This window comes from Apium graveolens, chromosome 3 (genome assembly GCF_009905375.1).
Source record: "Apium graveolens cultivar Ventura chromosome 3, ASM990537v1, whole genome shotgun sequence".
NCBI lineage: Eukaryota > Viridiplantae > Streptophyta > Magnoliopsida > Apiales > Apiaceae > Apium > Apium graveolens.
Window position 1 is genome coordinate 142,220,935 of NC_133649.1, and position 16,172 is coordinate 142,237,106.

Sequence of the window (16,172 nt, forward strand, 5' to 3'; positions counted from 1 at the left end):
TAAGATATCTGAAGTTTATCAGACTTTAATCTTTATCTGATCATTTGCAAATGCACACACTCTCACTCCATATGAATGATGAAAATTACTGTGGTGATTAAGTTGTTTCTGACAAACAGTTAAGTGTTATTTGCATAAATTTTGAGGACAAGTTCTGATGAAAGTTCTGATGATTAAACTCTGAAGAAACCAGTCAGTATTTGTGTGAAGAATCACAGAAATAGTCATTCACTTTTTGAGTACATAAGCCATGTTCTGATGACCGTTAAATTCTGATAATAGTCAAGTTCTGATGCAAATCCTTATGGAAACTCCGATACTTACGTGGCATTATTTAATTACTTGACTTATTTTTAGTATTTACTGTAACGGTTATATTTTGTCAGAAAATAATTAAGTGAGATAAAAATAGTGATAATCATTTGGTTAATGGGTTGCGTGTTTGTTTTGGTAACAGCATGTGAGCAATAATTACTGCACAGTTTACCATGCCCACTCATTACTGTTTTGACTGTTTCCATGCTGCCAGGTGTAAAAAGTCTGTTCTACTTCACAAAATTAGTCATTATCACGTGGAGTGTATAAATAAGAGAGTTAAAATATTTTACAATCTTTTACCTACTATTCTTATTTTCAAATCTCTCTTATTCTTTCTCACTCTCTAATATTCTCTGAAGCTATTTCTTACAGGCATTTTATCATACACCTTGCAAACACACAACTTTTCACTTAATTTCTTACAGAAATGGCACCCAAGGACATCATCTTTAATGGAGCCAAGTTCGTCCCCAATAACTACATGTTTATTCTCAGCAAGGATGATACTCCATCAGATCTTCACTTTATCCAAGACTTTTTGGCTAGTAGTGAGATTGGGTATGTTCTGACCCAACCACAATTACTCTCAGGAACACAGATACTGGAGTTTTGGAGGACTGGGGTATATGATGATGGTGGTGAAAATGGAACCCCAAGCATAATCTTCACAATAGGGGAAGATGAGCATCTAGTTAACTTGTCAACTGTTTGACAAGCTCTATAGTTGCCAGAAAATTGCACTTTCAATGCTCAAATTGAAGAACCACTTCTACAGGGTATGATGGCCAATCTTGGCTATGAGAAAAGTCTGTCCAAGATGGGACAGCTGAAGAGGCCATACATCCGAAAGGAGTTGAGCTACTTCTTTGACTGCATCACCAGAGCTTTTGCTAACAAATGCTCAAACGTTGATGCCATTCCCATTCTGAGTCAGCAAATAGGGTATGCACTTCTAAATCAAACTCATTTTGATTATGCTACTGCTATTTTGGGTTTTATTAGGGATAGGATGAATGAGGACCCAAATACTGTTTACTTTGCTAGATTTTGTCAACTCATTTACAGTTTTTGTTGTCCTGATAAGTCCTAAAACTTTGGTGAGACAATTCAACCTTTTAAACTTGCTAAAAGGGCTTTCACAGACTTGTTATCAACTGATAATAAGAAAGAGATACTAAGACCCCTTCAAATTCCTACATCAGTAAAATTGTTCTTTGTAAACTCTGACCCCAACACATATACAGCCCAATTTCCTGATATTGCACAATCTTCTCAACCACAATCATCAACACCTACTACCAATACTCAACAAGCTCAATCCTCTCAACCACAACCACAGCCTACTATCAGAACCTATTTCCAACCAGCACAATCCTCTCAACCAACCTCTGGTACTTCTCAAAAGGTGCCATTTGTAAAATCTGACAAATCCTCTAGGCCTAAAAGCACTATCTCTGTGCCTAAATCTCCACCAAGGAGAAGAAGAAGGATTATTCTGAGGGATGAATCTAATGAGGATGATCAAGTCCAGGTTCCTGTATCAGAACCTGAGATAATAGCAGCTGAAGAATCAATTCTTCAGAAGGAGTTAGAAGCTGAAAAGGAAATTTTTCAGAAAGAGGTAACTCCTCAGAAATAGACTGAAGCTAAGGGTTCTGGAATTTTAAAAATGAAGAGAACTTCAAGTTCTGATGCTGCTCAGGCAACACCTCCACCATCCAGAAGATCAAAGAAGAAGAGAGCAGGAAGGCATATGGCACAACCTCAATCTGAAGATGCTAAAGAAGCTGAGGAAGGGGATCAGAAATCTCTGATCTTATTAGAACCAATAGTGATTAAGGCTTTGCCACCTCCCCCTCAAGCTAAAGATACTGTTCAAGATACAGTGATTACACCTCTTGTCTCTCCAATCAGAGAAATAGCTACAGTTGAAGATTCAGGATTAAGTCCTGAAATTGACATTCATAGGCTGAACATTCCATCTGTCTTGTTTCTGGAAGCACCACAAGGACAAGTGACAGCTCCATCTGTTTCTCCATTAAATGCTGAAATACCGACTACTACAATTCTGGATGTGAAACAGATGAAGTTGTACCAGAATCTCCTACATCCACACACACTCTTGTGTTGTCAGAAGATGATGAGTTTCTAGCAAGTTCTGGAGAGTCAGCTCCAGTAAATACTCCAGCTCAAATTCTTGGAAAGGAGGCACTGCTTAAAAAGTTTGTTGAACAAGAAGCTCATGTTCCTTGGGAGGAAACTCACAGAGGAGTTGAATGGACCAAGAAGTGGAATGAATCTGATTTCATTCCAAGCTCAAAAGTTCTGTCAGATCATATTGCAAAAGCTGATGAGTTGTTGACAAATTCTGACTTCAAAGCTCAACTTAAAGTCACAGCTCTCAGTACTAAAAGTATTCAAGGTCAACACTCCATTACTCATGCCAAGGTTGATAAACTACAGGAAAATGCTGATAAGCTGGACCTGATGCTCAAGCTAGATAAGAACAGGTTTATCAGACCTATTCATGACAAAGTAGAGGCTATTGAGAAAGTTCAAGAAAAGCAACAGAGCCAACTGAATGAGATCTTGCAGAATAAAGCCTCTCAACAAGCACAACTCAATGAAATCCAATCTTCAGTGGAACTCCTTCTTTCACTACTCCTGCCAGATGATGCCAAAAAGGGGGGGAAGGTAGTTAAGTCTAAATGCTCTACTATTCAAACACTGAAGAAGAAGGATGATAAAGAAGATGACCAGGGAAACCCTAGCAAGGGCAAGGGTCAAGGTCATGGCAAGCATGGAAGCAAAGTTTCTTCACAGAAACTAATTTTTGTATCTAGCAAATCTTCTACAGAAGAATACAAGTTCTGAAGCTGTGAATGCTCAAGTCTGAAAGCAAGTTCTGATGATCAAAGTCTGATGACAAAGTCTGGTATTCTGATTCAGTCTGGAAGTCAAGACTCTCAGAAGTTTTTACAAACTCTGAAGCTTAAGGGAAGGGAGACTACTGTCTACTATAAGGATCCCAAGATTCGGACACTTGATGAAGAAATTGCTAGAAGATTATTTCTCAATTATAATCCTGGAATGGATTTAGAGACTCTTAAGGAGGAAGAAGCTAGATTTCCAGCTGAGAAGACAAATCTTAAATCTAAAACTTCTAATGCAAAGAAACCTCCAAGGCCTAAGGCAAAAGGCATTGTGATCAAGGAAAGGTCAACTTCTGAGGCTTCAAAGCCCAAGACAAGATCACAAGTTGAGATTGATCCCAAAGCAAAAAGGAAAGAGAAGGTTGATAAACCAACAAAGAAATAGGAAATGAAGATTACTCATATCCTGATGAAACCTGTATGCAATTCAGGTTTTTGATGATACAGCTGCTGAAGATGGAACTGTGGAAACTCTGAAAAGAAGAAAGATAACAGAAGAATCTAAGACAACCTTTGACATAGCTCAAGTTGTTCAGAGTGAAAACATTTCAGAACATCAAGGTGTAAATGAAACAGCAAATCCTGATCAAGTCATCAAGACATCAACTTCTGACAGAGCTCAAGTTGATTTGAATAAGATGACAATTACTGATAAGAAGAAACTTCTATGGAAGAATGTTACACCATCAGATCCTAAGAAAAGTCAACTGCTATCTGATTTCATGTTTGTTGGATTGAAAGCCAGAGAAGCAAGAGACAGAGCTGGATTAGGTTCTGAAGAAGCCAAGATCAAAACAGGAGTTGAAGTAATTACCAGAGATCCATTTTTGCTAACTGACAAACCACTTGAGGAAGTTACACAGAAACACCTTGACAAGGTTATATATGTTCAAGTGGTACTGGATGCTCATGATAAGAGTAATGTCAAAGAAAAGCTGATTCTGTTTTTTAAAGATGGAAGAACTTACAGAATGTCAGAATCAGATGTGCTGAATAAATCTCTGAAAGAACTTCAATTCTTTCATTATCTTTTGGAGATACAGTCTGAGATTACCAGAAGATGGTCAAATTTCATCATGAAGACTATAAGGGATAAAGCCAGAATCTCTGGATCAAGGGTTGCAGAATTTGTTCCAAAGATAGTTGAAGATGATGGAAGTGAAATTCCAATGAAGAAAGATTCTGCTAAACTTGAAGTTATTCTGAAAAAGAAATGTTTGTGCTATAATGAAGACTCATCTCATCCAAGAGTAATCAGACTTGGTGATGGATTGGAGAGAAATCACATGTCAGCACTTAGGACTGCAATCTACCAGATTGGAAGTCAAGATGAAGAAATGAAGCAAGTCAAGGCTACATTAGCTTAAATCCTGAGGAATGCAGAAGAGAAGCTGATATCAAACTTTGTCAAGAATCACTTTGGATTCAGATTGACTCAGTAAGATTGGTAAAAGTTGCAAGGACTATAAGTTGTAGTTAGTTGTTTAAATAAACTCTCATTGCATTTGTACTTAAATGTAAATGTTTTTGACATCATCAAATCTATTAACTTGTATATTTTTCATAATTTACAAGTTGGGGGAAATTGTTATATATATTTGTGATGTCATGTCTAATCTGATTTGTGTTTAGTTTCAGAACTTATTATCAGGACTTACTGGAAATTAGAACTTACTGAAGTCAGAACTTATATCAGAACTTAAGGCCGTCAGGATTTATATCAGGACTTAAGTGCGGGTACTTCAGATAAGAAATGCAGCTGATTTACAGGAGAGGATCTGGACTAAAATAAAAGAAGATATGCATGAATAGTTGGATAGCTAGAAGACTTGTAGAAGATAATATCTGATTGATAGATTTTAGGAGACATAATTATATTCCATATCAATTAGAAGATATCTTGTAACTGTGTGCTATATAAATACAGCTTAGGGTTTACACTATAAGTGTTATTATTCACGAGAATATTATTGATTGTAACATAGAAGCTCTTAGTGATATTGTTCATCACTGAGAAAGTAGTTTAACCTACTTTGTAACAGAGCTTATTATATTGAATAAACTTGACAACTGTTATATACTTGTGTTCTAAATCGATTTGATTGTATAAACACTATATTCAACCCCTTTTATAATATTGTGTGACCTAACAAGTATCACGACTGTCGTCCAAGATCCCATTTATGGAAATACCTACATTAGCATTACCTTTACGAGTTTCAACTATGTGCAGGAGCTGGCCCAGGGTGCCTCTAATTGCACCGTTCAAAATATCTCTAGCAAGGACCCCTAAAAATACCTCTGTGTCCAAATTGGCCAAATGAAAATTGAATACATGTGAGATAGGAATTAGTCTACCTTCTTTCAGGATTTGCAGGGCATGTTGTGTGAGGAGGCCATTTTACATGAAAGCATACTCTAATTAACATGTTCTTTATCTTTAAAAGACCAAACACCTTTCCTAATTGTCACCATGAGGCAAGTATTAAGCTTACCTGATTCAGAATTACGGCTGTCACTAAAACGTATATAAGTAAGTTTAGGGGGTGAAGGGCTATTACCCCCCTTTCTCCAAAGTTTTCAAGTAATTTAAACTTGGGGTATGGAAGGTACATACCCATGTCCCTTTGAAGAAAGTGCCTTAAATCTTCGATGATACCAGGAGCTTGAACCAGGGAGTTCATGTTTTTAAGGCCATACCTAGCCATGTATTGAGCTGTAGTGCTAAGCTCTATAGGAACAATGGTGACTAGTCTCAATGTCTCTCTCTCTTTGAAATGATTATCAAATAACATGTTGATATGAATGAAAGCTTCCTCCTGATCTGGAGGTAAGATGGTGAACTTTTTCATTCTAACATTGTTATAAACCTGCCGATTATCTGTTTTGACATGAGTCTGGTGGATTGTAAGAGATAAAGCAGTCAGGATCCTTGATTGATCTCCTTATAGAAGAAATGGAATCTCATTCTACAATTCCTTCCTCTGGAATCTGCCATTGAAAAAACAAGATAAGCAACAGAGATAAAAGACAAAGAAAAGAGAGGCAGGAGATGGTAATTGGGAACTGGATCAGATAGAAAATAAAAATAGAAAAGTGTAGATATTCTCCTGAGAGAGAAGAACTATTGGAGGGTACGAGATAATGTACCAAACTATATTGTTGCAGAGAGCTATATTGAAAAAAGGAAAAGTGGGCAGAAAGAGGCAAATTGACAGCTGAAAGCAAGCAAGTGACAAAAGTCAATTGAGGAAAAGCTGATCAACTCCCGGTCTATGAGAATAACCAACAGATTAGAGGAATTATTGCCAGAAAAGCAATCAAAAAATAGTTTTAATTTAAAAGTAGCACGTTAATAGCCCATACCTGGAGTTTAAAAACTAATGAAGGTAGATTAATTAAACTACTACTTGAAGACTTTAGAATCCGTAGGCTAGTCCTTTATGTTCTATGGCCTCTGTACAATCCGAATAAATTACCAATTTCCCTGCTTTGTTGATTTTTAATACACAAATCTTCATTGTGTACAATATTGCTTCGATCTCCGATTGTAATGAACAAATTACCTGACCTCTACCTAAGAATACCTGAATCAAAGTTCTCTTTCTTCCTTTGATAGTACCTCCTATACCTCCCATGAGACCTCCATTTGTGGTAGTAGCCCAGGTCTGTATATTGTATATATTACTTCAAAAGACTCACACTTGCGTGAATACAATGCGATTACACCGTCTGCATTGACCTGTCATAAAGGATCATTACCAAAACACACGATTTTGATCAGATCGAGTAACAATTAAAATTTTTAAAAACTCCTTAGACACCTTTTCCTTCGTAAATAATACTTCATTATGAGCTAGCCAAATGCTCTAATAAGAAACAACCACTATAAGTCCCCATGTTTTTCCTGCCAACCCATTTTTGATGTATTTAAGTAGGTATTTAATCGAAAACCCATTAATTATTTTCGGTATATCTCTGATGCTCTACTAATCCCACACAAAGTTCCAAGCTAAAAGTGCAATTTTAAATTTCGAAAATAGATGTTGTGTGGACTCATCTTCACAATCGCACCAGACACACTACTTTGAAATATGAGGTAATTTGTAGTTGAGGAATTGCCTTATTGGGAGGATTCACCATTTTAACTTCCACATGAGTACCATGATTTTAGGAGAGAGTTTAGAAGACCATATCATACCCCGGTAACCGACTCGTCTTGATGTTGTACATACATTAGAATTATACAGTTTCCTAGACGGTTTAGTTGTGAAATCACCCATGACTTTGGATTAAATTAATGTATCATGTCCCTCAGTTAAGTGAAGATTGACTACATGTTGTAGTCTTGCAAGATCATCTTCATCCCTTCTGTACAGAGGTCTGATCCACATTGAAGGACGGGGAAGGGTCTGTAGCAACTGTTTGCTATTATTAGGTTGTTAATAAACAGTTTAACAGCCGTTAGATGGGGAATTAACGGGTGAGATGGTACCCGGACCGCGGAAATTTTCAGCGATTGACCTGGACGGACCGCGGAAATTTTCCGTGGTTGGGTACTGTCCCCTTATCCCCAGCATCCCAACAGCAGCTCATTTCACCACAAAAAACACCAAAATTTTCAAGAAAAATTCTACTTTCTCCAAGTTTACATTTTAGGCGATTTTGGGCATTTTCATCAAGAAATTCAAGTAGTTTTGTCAATTCAAGGTATATTTCTTGTCTTAAATTTTACATTTTCATGGCGGATAAATTATTTACTCGTATGTTTCGTCATAAACGTCAAAATGAAAAAAAAGAGTCTATTGATCATAGCTTACATCTTGATGATTTAAATACTAGTGAAGAACCTAAAACCCCTGTTTATGTTGAAGATGATGATTTTGTAGATAGAAATGAGGAATTTATTAATTTAGATGACGATTTGGTTGATGTTGAAGATGAAAATGATGAAAATGAGGTTGAAAACGAGGTTGAAAATGATAGTGATAATGTTGAGGGTGAGGAGGAAGATGAAGATGATAATGTAGAGGATGCAAATTTGTATGAAAATGTTGATGGGGGGGAGTTTCATATTTGAATCAAATTTTTCAAAGTGTGGATGAGGCCGGTCATTTTTTTAGGGCTTATGCTTTACGAAATGGATTTGCTATTAAAATTCAAGCTAGTCATCGTAATAAAGACAACGAGATATATGGTCGTTTATATGTTTGTAGGCTTTATGGAAAAAGTGTCGTCGTCGAGAGTAGTCAAAATAAACGGCGTAGAGAGGTTCTTCCAAAAAGCGAGTGCAAGGTGAGGATGTATGTCAATTATCAAAAGAAAAAATGTCACTGGGAGGTAACTAGCCTTGAATTGGTACACAACCACGGTCTTGTTTCCCCTAGTAAGATGAATTTGGTACAACGAGAAAGACATGTCAACACCGCGACCCGTAGTTTGATTAAAACGCTTTATGGTTCGGGGGTTCGTAATTGTCAAGTGATGAATGTGATTGGTAACATTCATGGAGGTAATGACAAAGTTGGTTTCAATGTTCAACATGTTAGGAATGTGTTAAGAGACGAGAGGAAGAAAAGGTTTGAGATTAGTGACGCCCAAGCGGGGTTGGACTTGTTGCATAGGTTGAATGAAGAAAGTGGTTCTAAATATTTTATTAGGACCGAAGTCGATGAAGAGAATCGCTTGAAGTGTCTAGTATGGATTGATCCGAGATGTATAATGGCTTACCAAAATTTTGGTGATGTTATGGCTTTTGATACCACTTATCGGACAAATAGGTATGCAATGCCATTTGTCCCATTTACCGGAGTCAATCATCATTATCAATCGGTAATTTTCGGGTTTACATTGATGCGGGATGAACACGCATCGACTTTTGAGTGGATTCTTCGTACTTGGCTTGAAGGTGTGGGGAATAATCTTCCACTGACTATAATCACGGATCAAGATCAAGCCATGGAAAGCGCTATTGCGGTTGTACTCCCGAATACTACCCATTTATTGTGTTCTTGGCACATTAGTCAAAAATTCCCCGAGAAATTAGCTCATTATTATTCGGCTTTTCCGGAATTCAAGATGGACTTCAACAATTACATTTATAAATCTCTCACCGAATGTGTTTTTGAAGCTAGATGGGCGTCGTTTGTGGAAAAATATCACTTGCAAGATCATAAATGGTTAAATGGGTTATATGAGTTGAAGCATAAGTGGATTCCTGCATATACTAGAAACAAATTTTCGGCGTTTCAAAATAGTACATCGAGGAGTGAGGGGATGAATTCTTTCTTTGATAAGTATGTGAGTTCGGCAACGGGTTTGAAGGAATTCATTGAAAATGCCCAAAAAGCATTGGCAAGGCAATTCATGAGGGAGAAGGAAGAAGATTATGTCACCATTAATCTAAAACGTCCCATGAAATTACATACCATATTGGAGTATCATGCTTCTTGTATCTACACTAAGGAAATGTTTAGAAGATTTCAAGATGAATTGGTTGAGTCTTCAAAATACTTTGTTGAAAAAGACCGACGAGCTAGTGAAGAATGGGAGGGAATGGGGGATGTTTATACGTACTATAGTTGTTATAGGCCCATGTCCGAGCCTACGAGAAGAAATGTTTATTTTGTGGCATTCGAGAAAGCAAGCTCTTTGGGAATGTGTACGTGTAGAATGCTTGAACATTCGGGGCTACCTTGTAGACACCTATTGGTGGTCTTCACTAAGAAACGGGTTTCGGAAATTCCCCCGTATTACATAAATCGGAGGTGGACAATGCATGCCAATAGAGTTGATGATGTGTTGCCTTATAATTTGGATGTTGGACAAAGTCATGAGATGACCTCAACCGATCGATTTAATAGCATGACAATGTTAACCATGAGTTTTTGTCAAAGTAGCATTGCATCCAAGGAATGGTATGATTATGTCATTGGAGTGATGAATCGAGAAATACCAATTCTTGAAAGAATGAGCGTTAATGGAATTAAATCTTACGAAAGCAATTCGCAAGCTCCAAATGCAAGTGCTCATGAAGAAACAATTCTTGACCCTATTATGTCCCAAACTAAAGGGAGGAAGAAGGACGTTCGTTTCAAAAGTCCAATAGAATCGATTGGTAAAAAGGAGAAGCCGCCAAGAAGGTGCACTTATTGTCAAATGGAAGGCCATGATAAAAGGAAGTGTGCTAGTAGACTAGAAGATCTTAAAAATGTTCAAGAATCGCAATATAATTAGTAGTGTAGCATTTTGTAACCGAATGTTGTAATCTTTTAATGGATTTGAATTTTAAGTGTTTAACATTGCTTTCTTTTTTGTTATGTTTTATTGTCATATAATTCCCAATTATTGTCATATAATTGTGTTTTATTGTGATAGGTAACATGACTAGCGAGTATAGTGGTGACAACAACTCCGATCATAGTTGTGATTTGGTTTCCCACGTTAGCAACACATTCTCGGGGTCCCTACCAAGTGACTCGTGGTATGAGGACAATGACGAGGAAGATGTGGTCTCACCAACCTTTAGTGAGATGGAAGATGCATGTGCCGAGTTGATGCCCCTTGTGGACAATGATGAGCCGCCCCATGTGGAGGAAGAGGAAACGGACTTGTACCCACCCGATGAGGAGGCTTATAGGGCCAAAAATTGGATCGAGGCATGCAATTGGATGGAGGGCACTGAACCGTGGAGATTGGTGAACTCTCATCCGGATCCGTACTTCCTTCCGATCTTGAATTTGGGCAACAACACGCCCGATGGAAAATTGAAAAAATCCGGATGGAATGGCGGTAAGCTTGTCAAATGTGATCGAATTGTCGATATTGTAAACTTGAGGCCTCGTGAGGGTTGTAATATGGACCAAATATGCATCGAATATGTGAAGGGTTGGGTTTCACACCTACCGGAAGGGACGGAGAGGGAAGGGGGACATGTTTTGTAAGATTTCATCTCTACGATGGCTCGAATACGATTCCCGTTACCATTTGGAACAACTCCAACCCTTACCCGTGGAAACTTACGGAAGGCCATATCCGTGATGGTTGTGTACTTATTCTCTACCATATTGCATGCTTCGTGGATACTACGCAAGGAGTTGCTCAACACCGGTTATCCGGTGGTCTTTCTAATATACTAGGTATTTTTGATTAGGGCCAATATATTTCATAAAATTTAGTGGATTGTATTGATCGTGTAATTTTCATTCGAACCTATGTATTTTCATTGAATTTTATATGAATTTATATGAATTTTATATAAATCCAAGTATGAAATTTGAGATTGAAAGTGTACCTATAAATTTGAGATTGAAAATTAAAATTTACATGTCGAACTATAAATTAGAAATTGTTATGAAATGTATTGAAAAGTTTTTTCTAACATTTGGACAAAATATTGACTTTTGTTGACTTTTTAAGGAATTTTAAATATTATTTAAAAATTGAAAAAATTATATTTTTTTTTTGAAAATCACTCATTACCATATTTTAAGACTTTTGAGAGTGGTTTAGATTATTGGAAGTTAGTTTAGGACTAACTTCCAAAAATTAAGCAATTTCAACAGAAGGTTTGCATGCATGCCTCTGTTTCTGCTCTGTTTTTTGGAAAAAAACCAAAGGGACGGACCGCGGAAAATTTCCGCGGTTGGGCGGGGTTTTTTTTTAATGCAGACTGTATACAGATAGCCAACCTGCACAAATTCACAAAAATTGCCAACAAAATGCAGCATAATTCACCACCTATAATCCTCCAAATTCACCAAAATTGGCAACAAAAATCCCACACACCTATAATCCTCCAAAATCAAGCATAATTCACCAAAATAATCCTCCAACATCCAAAACAATCCAAAATCCACAAAATCCACCAAAATTAAATCAAATAAAACCGATAATATAAAATCAAATGAAATCCAAGTACGTAAACCGATAATATAAAATCAATAGAAATGCAACTACATAATTCGACAACCTAAAATGAAATGAAATCCAATTATATAATCTGGCAACCAAAAATCAAATGAAATTCAACTACGAAGCTTCGTGTCGCCTACGCATACGAATCCCGGGAATCCCCATTGCCTTCCCTAGCTGAAGCTTCCTGGCTATCCGATACCTAAAGGTGTCCACCTCCTCCTGCGACCAATTCGGTACCTCGGCTAAGTCATATCCTTGTGTGAAGTAGTCCATGTACTTCATCACATAAACACCACAATCATTAGAGTTTCATTGCTTTGGCCTGGACGGTAGAGCTAGGACCTCGGCTGAAGTAGGGTCACGCCCCTCGACTAGGTGTACCATATGCAATAGCCTCGGCAACAACCATGACTGCAATGAAATTATGATCTGAGAATGAATATAATATAAAATTGGTGAGGACTATATAGAAGACAGTAATAGTAGAGGAACATACCACCACTCGTATATCATCACGATAATCCGGCTCCTCATTCATTGAAGCTATGATAAGACCTTCAAATCGTCTAGTACCGAACATGAACAAAACCCAATGCACATCTCCGACACAACATGGGATGAATATGTAGTCCGCCTCGAGAACAGAAGGACCAACAGTAGCACTAGAAAAACCAGTAAAACTACGTAATGCTTTATTCCATGCCCTCTGAAATGTATCTCCACCGACCCTCGATGCTTTTCTGATTTTCTTCACATATCCTTTCCCAAGAACCATGAAGTAGGGATCCATGAAATAATAGACGGGTTTCCTCTCCCATATACCTCTAGTGTGAATCTCCTCCTCCCGAGTCCTTAGCAATCCCTGAAAATATATATGAATGCAACAAGTAAAATAAATGCAACAAGTAAAATTAATGCAACAAGTAAAAGGAATGCAACAACTAAAATGAATGCAAAAACTAAAATATATTAGACAACTAAAATATATTAGACAACTAAAATGTATTAGACAACTAAAATGTATTAGCAACGAGTTACGAACAATACCATATAAGTGTATATGATCCTGTCATCAACCCATGTTCCTGGAGCCAGACTCTGCATAGCTGATGCATGGACGTGATAGTCCTGAACACTAAGACCACCGGGATTCCTCGGCGCCATCCCAAAGCCCCATCCCCAATCTGAATATATAGCATTCTTCTTTGTCATGCTGAGACTCTTAGTGATACTCCACTTCTCCTCTTTCATCTTGCGGGATGTAAGCTTCGCGGGCCTACTAGATGAGGCAATAGCCTGGGGTGGCTGAGACACATGCTGGGATGGTTCTGTCATGTCAACGACATCCTGGGCAGGAATGGCTGGAATGTCAAAGTCGTCATCCAAAGGTGCAATGAAATCTGATTTTATGTTCTAAAATGTGGGAGGTCTGTAGGCGGGTCCTTTGATCTTCTTCATCAACCGAGAGAATGGTGTGAGGAAGGTAGCAGAAATCCTCCCAAACTCCTCCACAAACTCAGGAGGAACCCTAGCATCCAGCTGCTTCAACATATTAATCCCGGCAACCATCTACAAACAAAAACAAGCAAACATTTTTTCATTAATTCCACAAAGATATCATATCATCAAGATGAAATACGTGTGAATGCAAATTTTGTAGTGTGTGGGGATGTAATGTGAAATATGCATATTTGCAAAACACTTACAACTTCATAGCCCTCGAGGCTATCATACAACTCCCTCGTCTTGTACTGTTGCTGAGGCTGTGGATCGGGCTTCCCTATACGCATACGAGATATATCAGCATACGACGCCATGTAATTAGCCTTCGAAGCTATGTCTACCGAGTCATCAACAAGGCCATCCAAATCTGAACAAAACCTGGCCCATTTGCCAATATCAATAAACCACCGCACCAGTCAATCCTCCCCTGCAAACGTGGCATCCTTAGCCCCCTGTAACCAACCATGTTCACCGGTGCCCGTGGAATCCGGGGACTAGAACCAAACTGTCTCGACACCCTATCCGGATGCTGCCACTCGACCACATCATAACATACAAGGGGAACTCGACCGCACCCAGCTAACTGTGCCTGTATCATCTCGCTGTCCATAACATCCTCGAACCTAGCATACGGCCTCCAGACTACCTCATCACCAGCAACACCATCAAACTCACCCCTATAAAATGGTAAGCTGTGGTGAGGGCCTGACATCCTGCGCTTCTTCGAAACCCCGACATGAGTATCACTAGCATAGGCCCATCCCTCAGCAACCGGATAATCCTCCTGACCGGGAGATCGTAAAGGCACGCCAATACGAGGAAATCTCTCGTAAGACCAAATCTGTAACACCCAGACACAACAAGAAATGCTCTTGCTGCCCTTCCTTGCAGCAATTTCCAAACCCCGGTATATATGAGCTAACACAGCGGCACCCCAAGCATAATAAGGAATCTCCCACATATTAATCAATGGGTGCATATACCGAACATGAACAAAAGAGCGGTTGATGCTAGGGAAGAGGATACAACCCATAATGAATAGCAGATACGCCTTGGTATGTACAACCGTGGCCCTCATATTGTTCTTCTCAGGCTTCTGTGCACCATATCTCTCAAACAACCACCCCAGCTTGATGTTATTCTGAAACAAAGCCTCTTTCACCTCTTCCTCGGTCAAAGGCTCGAACCAATTATTAGCAAAATACGCCGCCTTGTTCTCTATCACCCCACAAGTCAGCGCATCCCCCTGAACTGGCACCCCTAAAATAAACCCTACATCCTCCAATATAACAGTCATCTCCCTCTGCCTCGTGAAGAAAGTTTTGGTCTCAGGTCTCCAACGCTCCACCAAAGCAGATATCAACCGAGTGTCAGTAGCCAAGACAACAGCAGGGTCTGCAAAAATCCCAAACCCAAGCACGTGTAGCAATTCCCGCTGTGGTCTCCTTAACTTCCACAAGTGCAATGACTTGTTCCCCGAATAGCTCTGCAACTCATCTCTCCCTGCACCATCCCAAACATCCTCACTGGCGTGATACCGATTGTCCCAAATAACATTATGCGCGTTAGGACTCGGCAACATATTCCCGAAATCACCAAAATTATCCATACCTAAAAATATTGTCAACAAAATTCATCAATCACCACAATAAAAACACCACAACATACACAATAAAAACAATCACCACATATATAAACACCAAGTTCACAATACATTCGAAATAACTACCCATTATTTGCAACAAAATCATATGTTAATTGCATCCATACTTTTACACTAACATAACTCGAATTTAACACTAAATTTATCATTATCAATTCGAATTATAAATAAATTAAATTAAAATTCAAAGTATAAATAAATTAAGGGTTAATAATTCGATTCATCCTAAAAATTGTCCTAAAATTTCGAATTTACTATTTAGCACTAAAATTATCACGAATAATCCTAAAATTAATCCTATATATTCGAATTATCACTAAAATTGTATTGTAACACTAAAATTCGAATTATAAATAAAATAAGGGTTAATAATTCGAATTATCCTAAATATTATCCTAAGAAATGGATTTTACTATTTAGCACTAAAATTATCACGAATAATCCTAAATTTATTCCTAAATATTCGAATTATCACTAAATTGTCATGAATAATCCTAAATTTATTCCTAAATATTCGAATTAACACTAATATTCGAATTAAAATTAAAAATTCGAATTTAATACACTAAATTAATTCTAAATTAACACTAATTTATCCTAAAAATCTACTAATATTCGAATTATAATTAAAATTCTACTTTAATACGCAATTATTAAAAATTTGAATTAAAATTGTAAATTCGAATTAAAATAATAAATTCGATTATTAAAATTTCGAATGAAAATTATAAATTCGAATTAACATTAAAAATTCGAATTTAATACACTAAATTAATTCTAAATTAACACTAATTTATCCTAAAAATCGAATTAAATCATGTCCAAATTATGAACCCTAG

General features: G+C 37.7%; 1 protein-coding gene and 1 long non-coding RNA gene across 2 annotated transcripts; one reads left to right on the plus strand and one right to left on the minus strand.

Annotated features, from left to right (window-relative positions):
• Positions 1-5,359: 5,359 nt before the first annotated feature.
• Positions 5,360-7,216, minus strand: LOC141710888 (uncharacterized). The gene is made up of 3 exons (XR_012571114.1): positions 6,839-7,216; positions 6,402-6,469; positions 5,360-6,242 (listed from the first exon to the last, which is right to left on the minus strand). It is a non-coding gene; the product is annotated as an uncharacterized LOC141710888 (long non-coding RNA).
• A 776-nt stretch (positions 7,217-7,992) lies between these two features.
• On the plus strand, positions 7,993-10,487 carry LOC141714613 (protein FAR1-RELATED SEQUENCE 5-like). The gene is made up of 2 exons (XM_074518124.1): positions 7,993-8,294; positions 8,375-10,487. The coding sequence occupies exons 1-2, from the start codon at positions 7,993-7,995 to the stop codon at positions 10,485-10,487; spliced, it is 2,415 nt and encodes an 804-aa protein (XP_074374225.1).
• Positions 10,488-16,172: the final 5,685 nt, after the last annotated feature.

What these genes read in the sequence shown, in the direction of transcription:
- LOC141714613 (XM_074518124.1), top strand. Translation starts at nt 7,993, where the DNA reads ATGGCGGATAAATTATTTACTCGTATGTTTCGTCATAAACGTCAAAAT. An exon ending in AATGTAGAGGATGCAAATTT is followed by an intron (nt 8,295 to 8,374) that starts GTATGAAAATGT and finishes TCATTTTTTTAG; the next exon opens with GGCTTATGCTTTACGAAATG.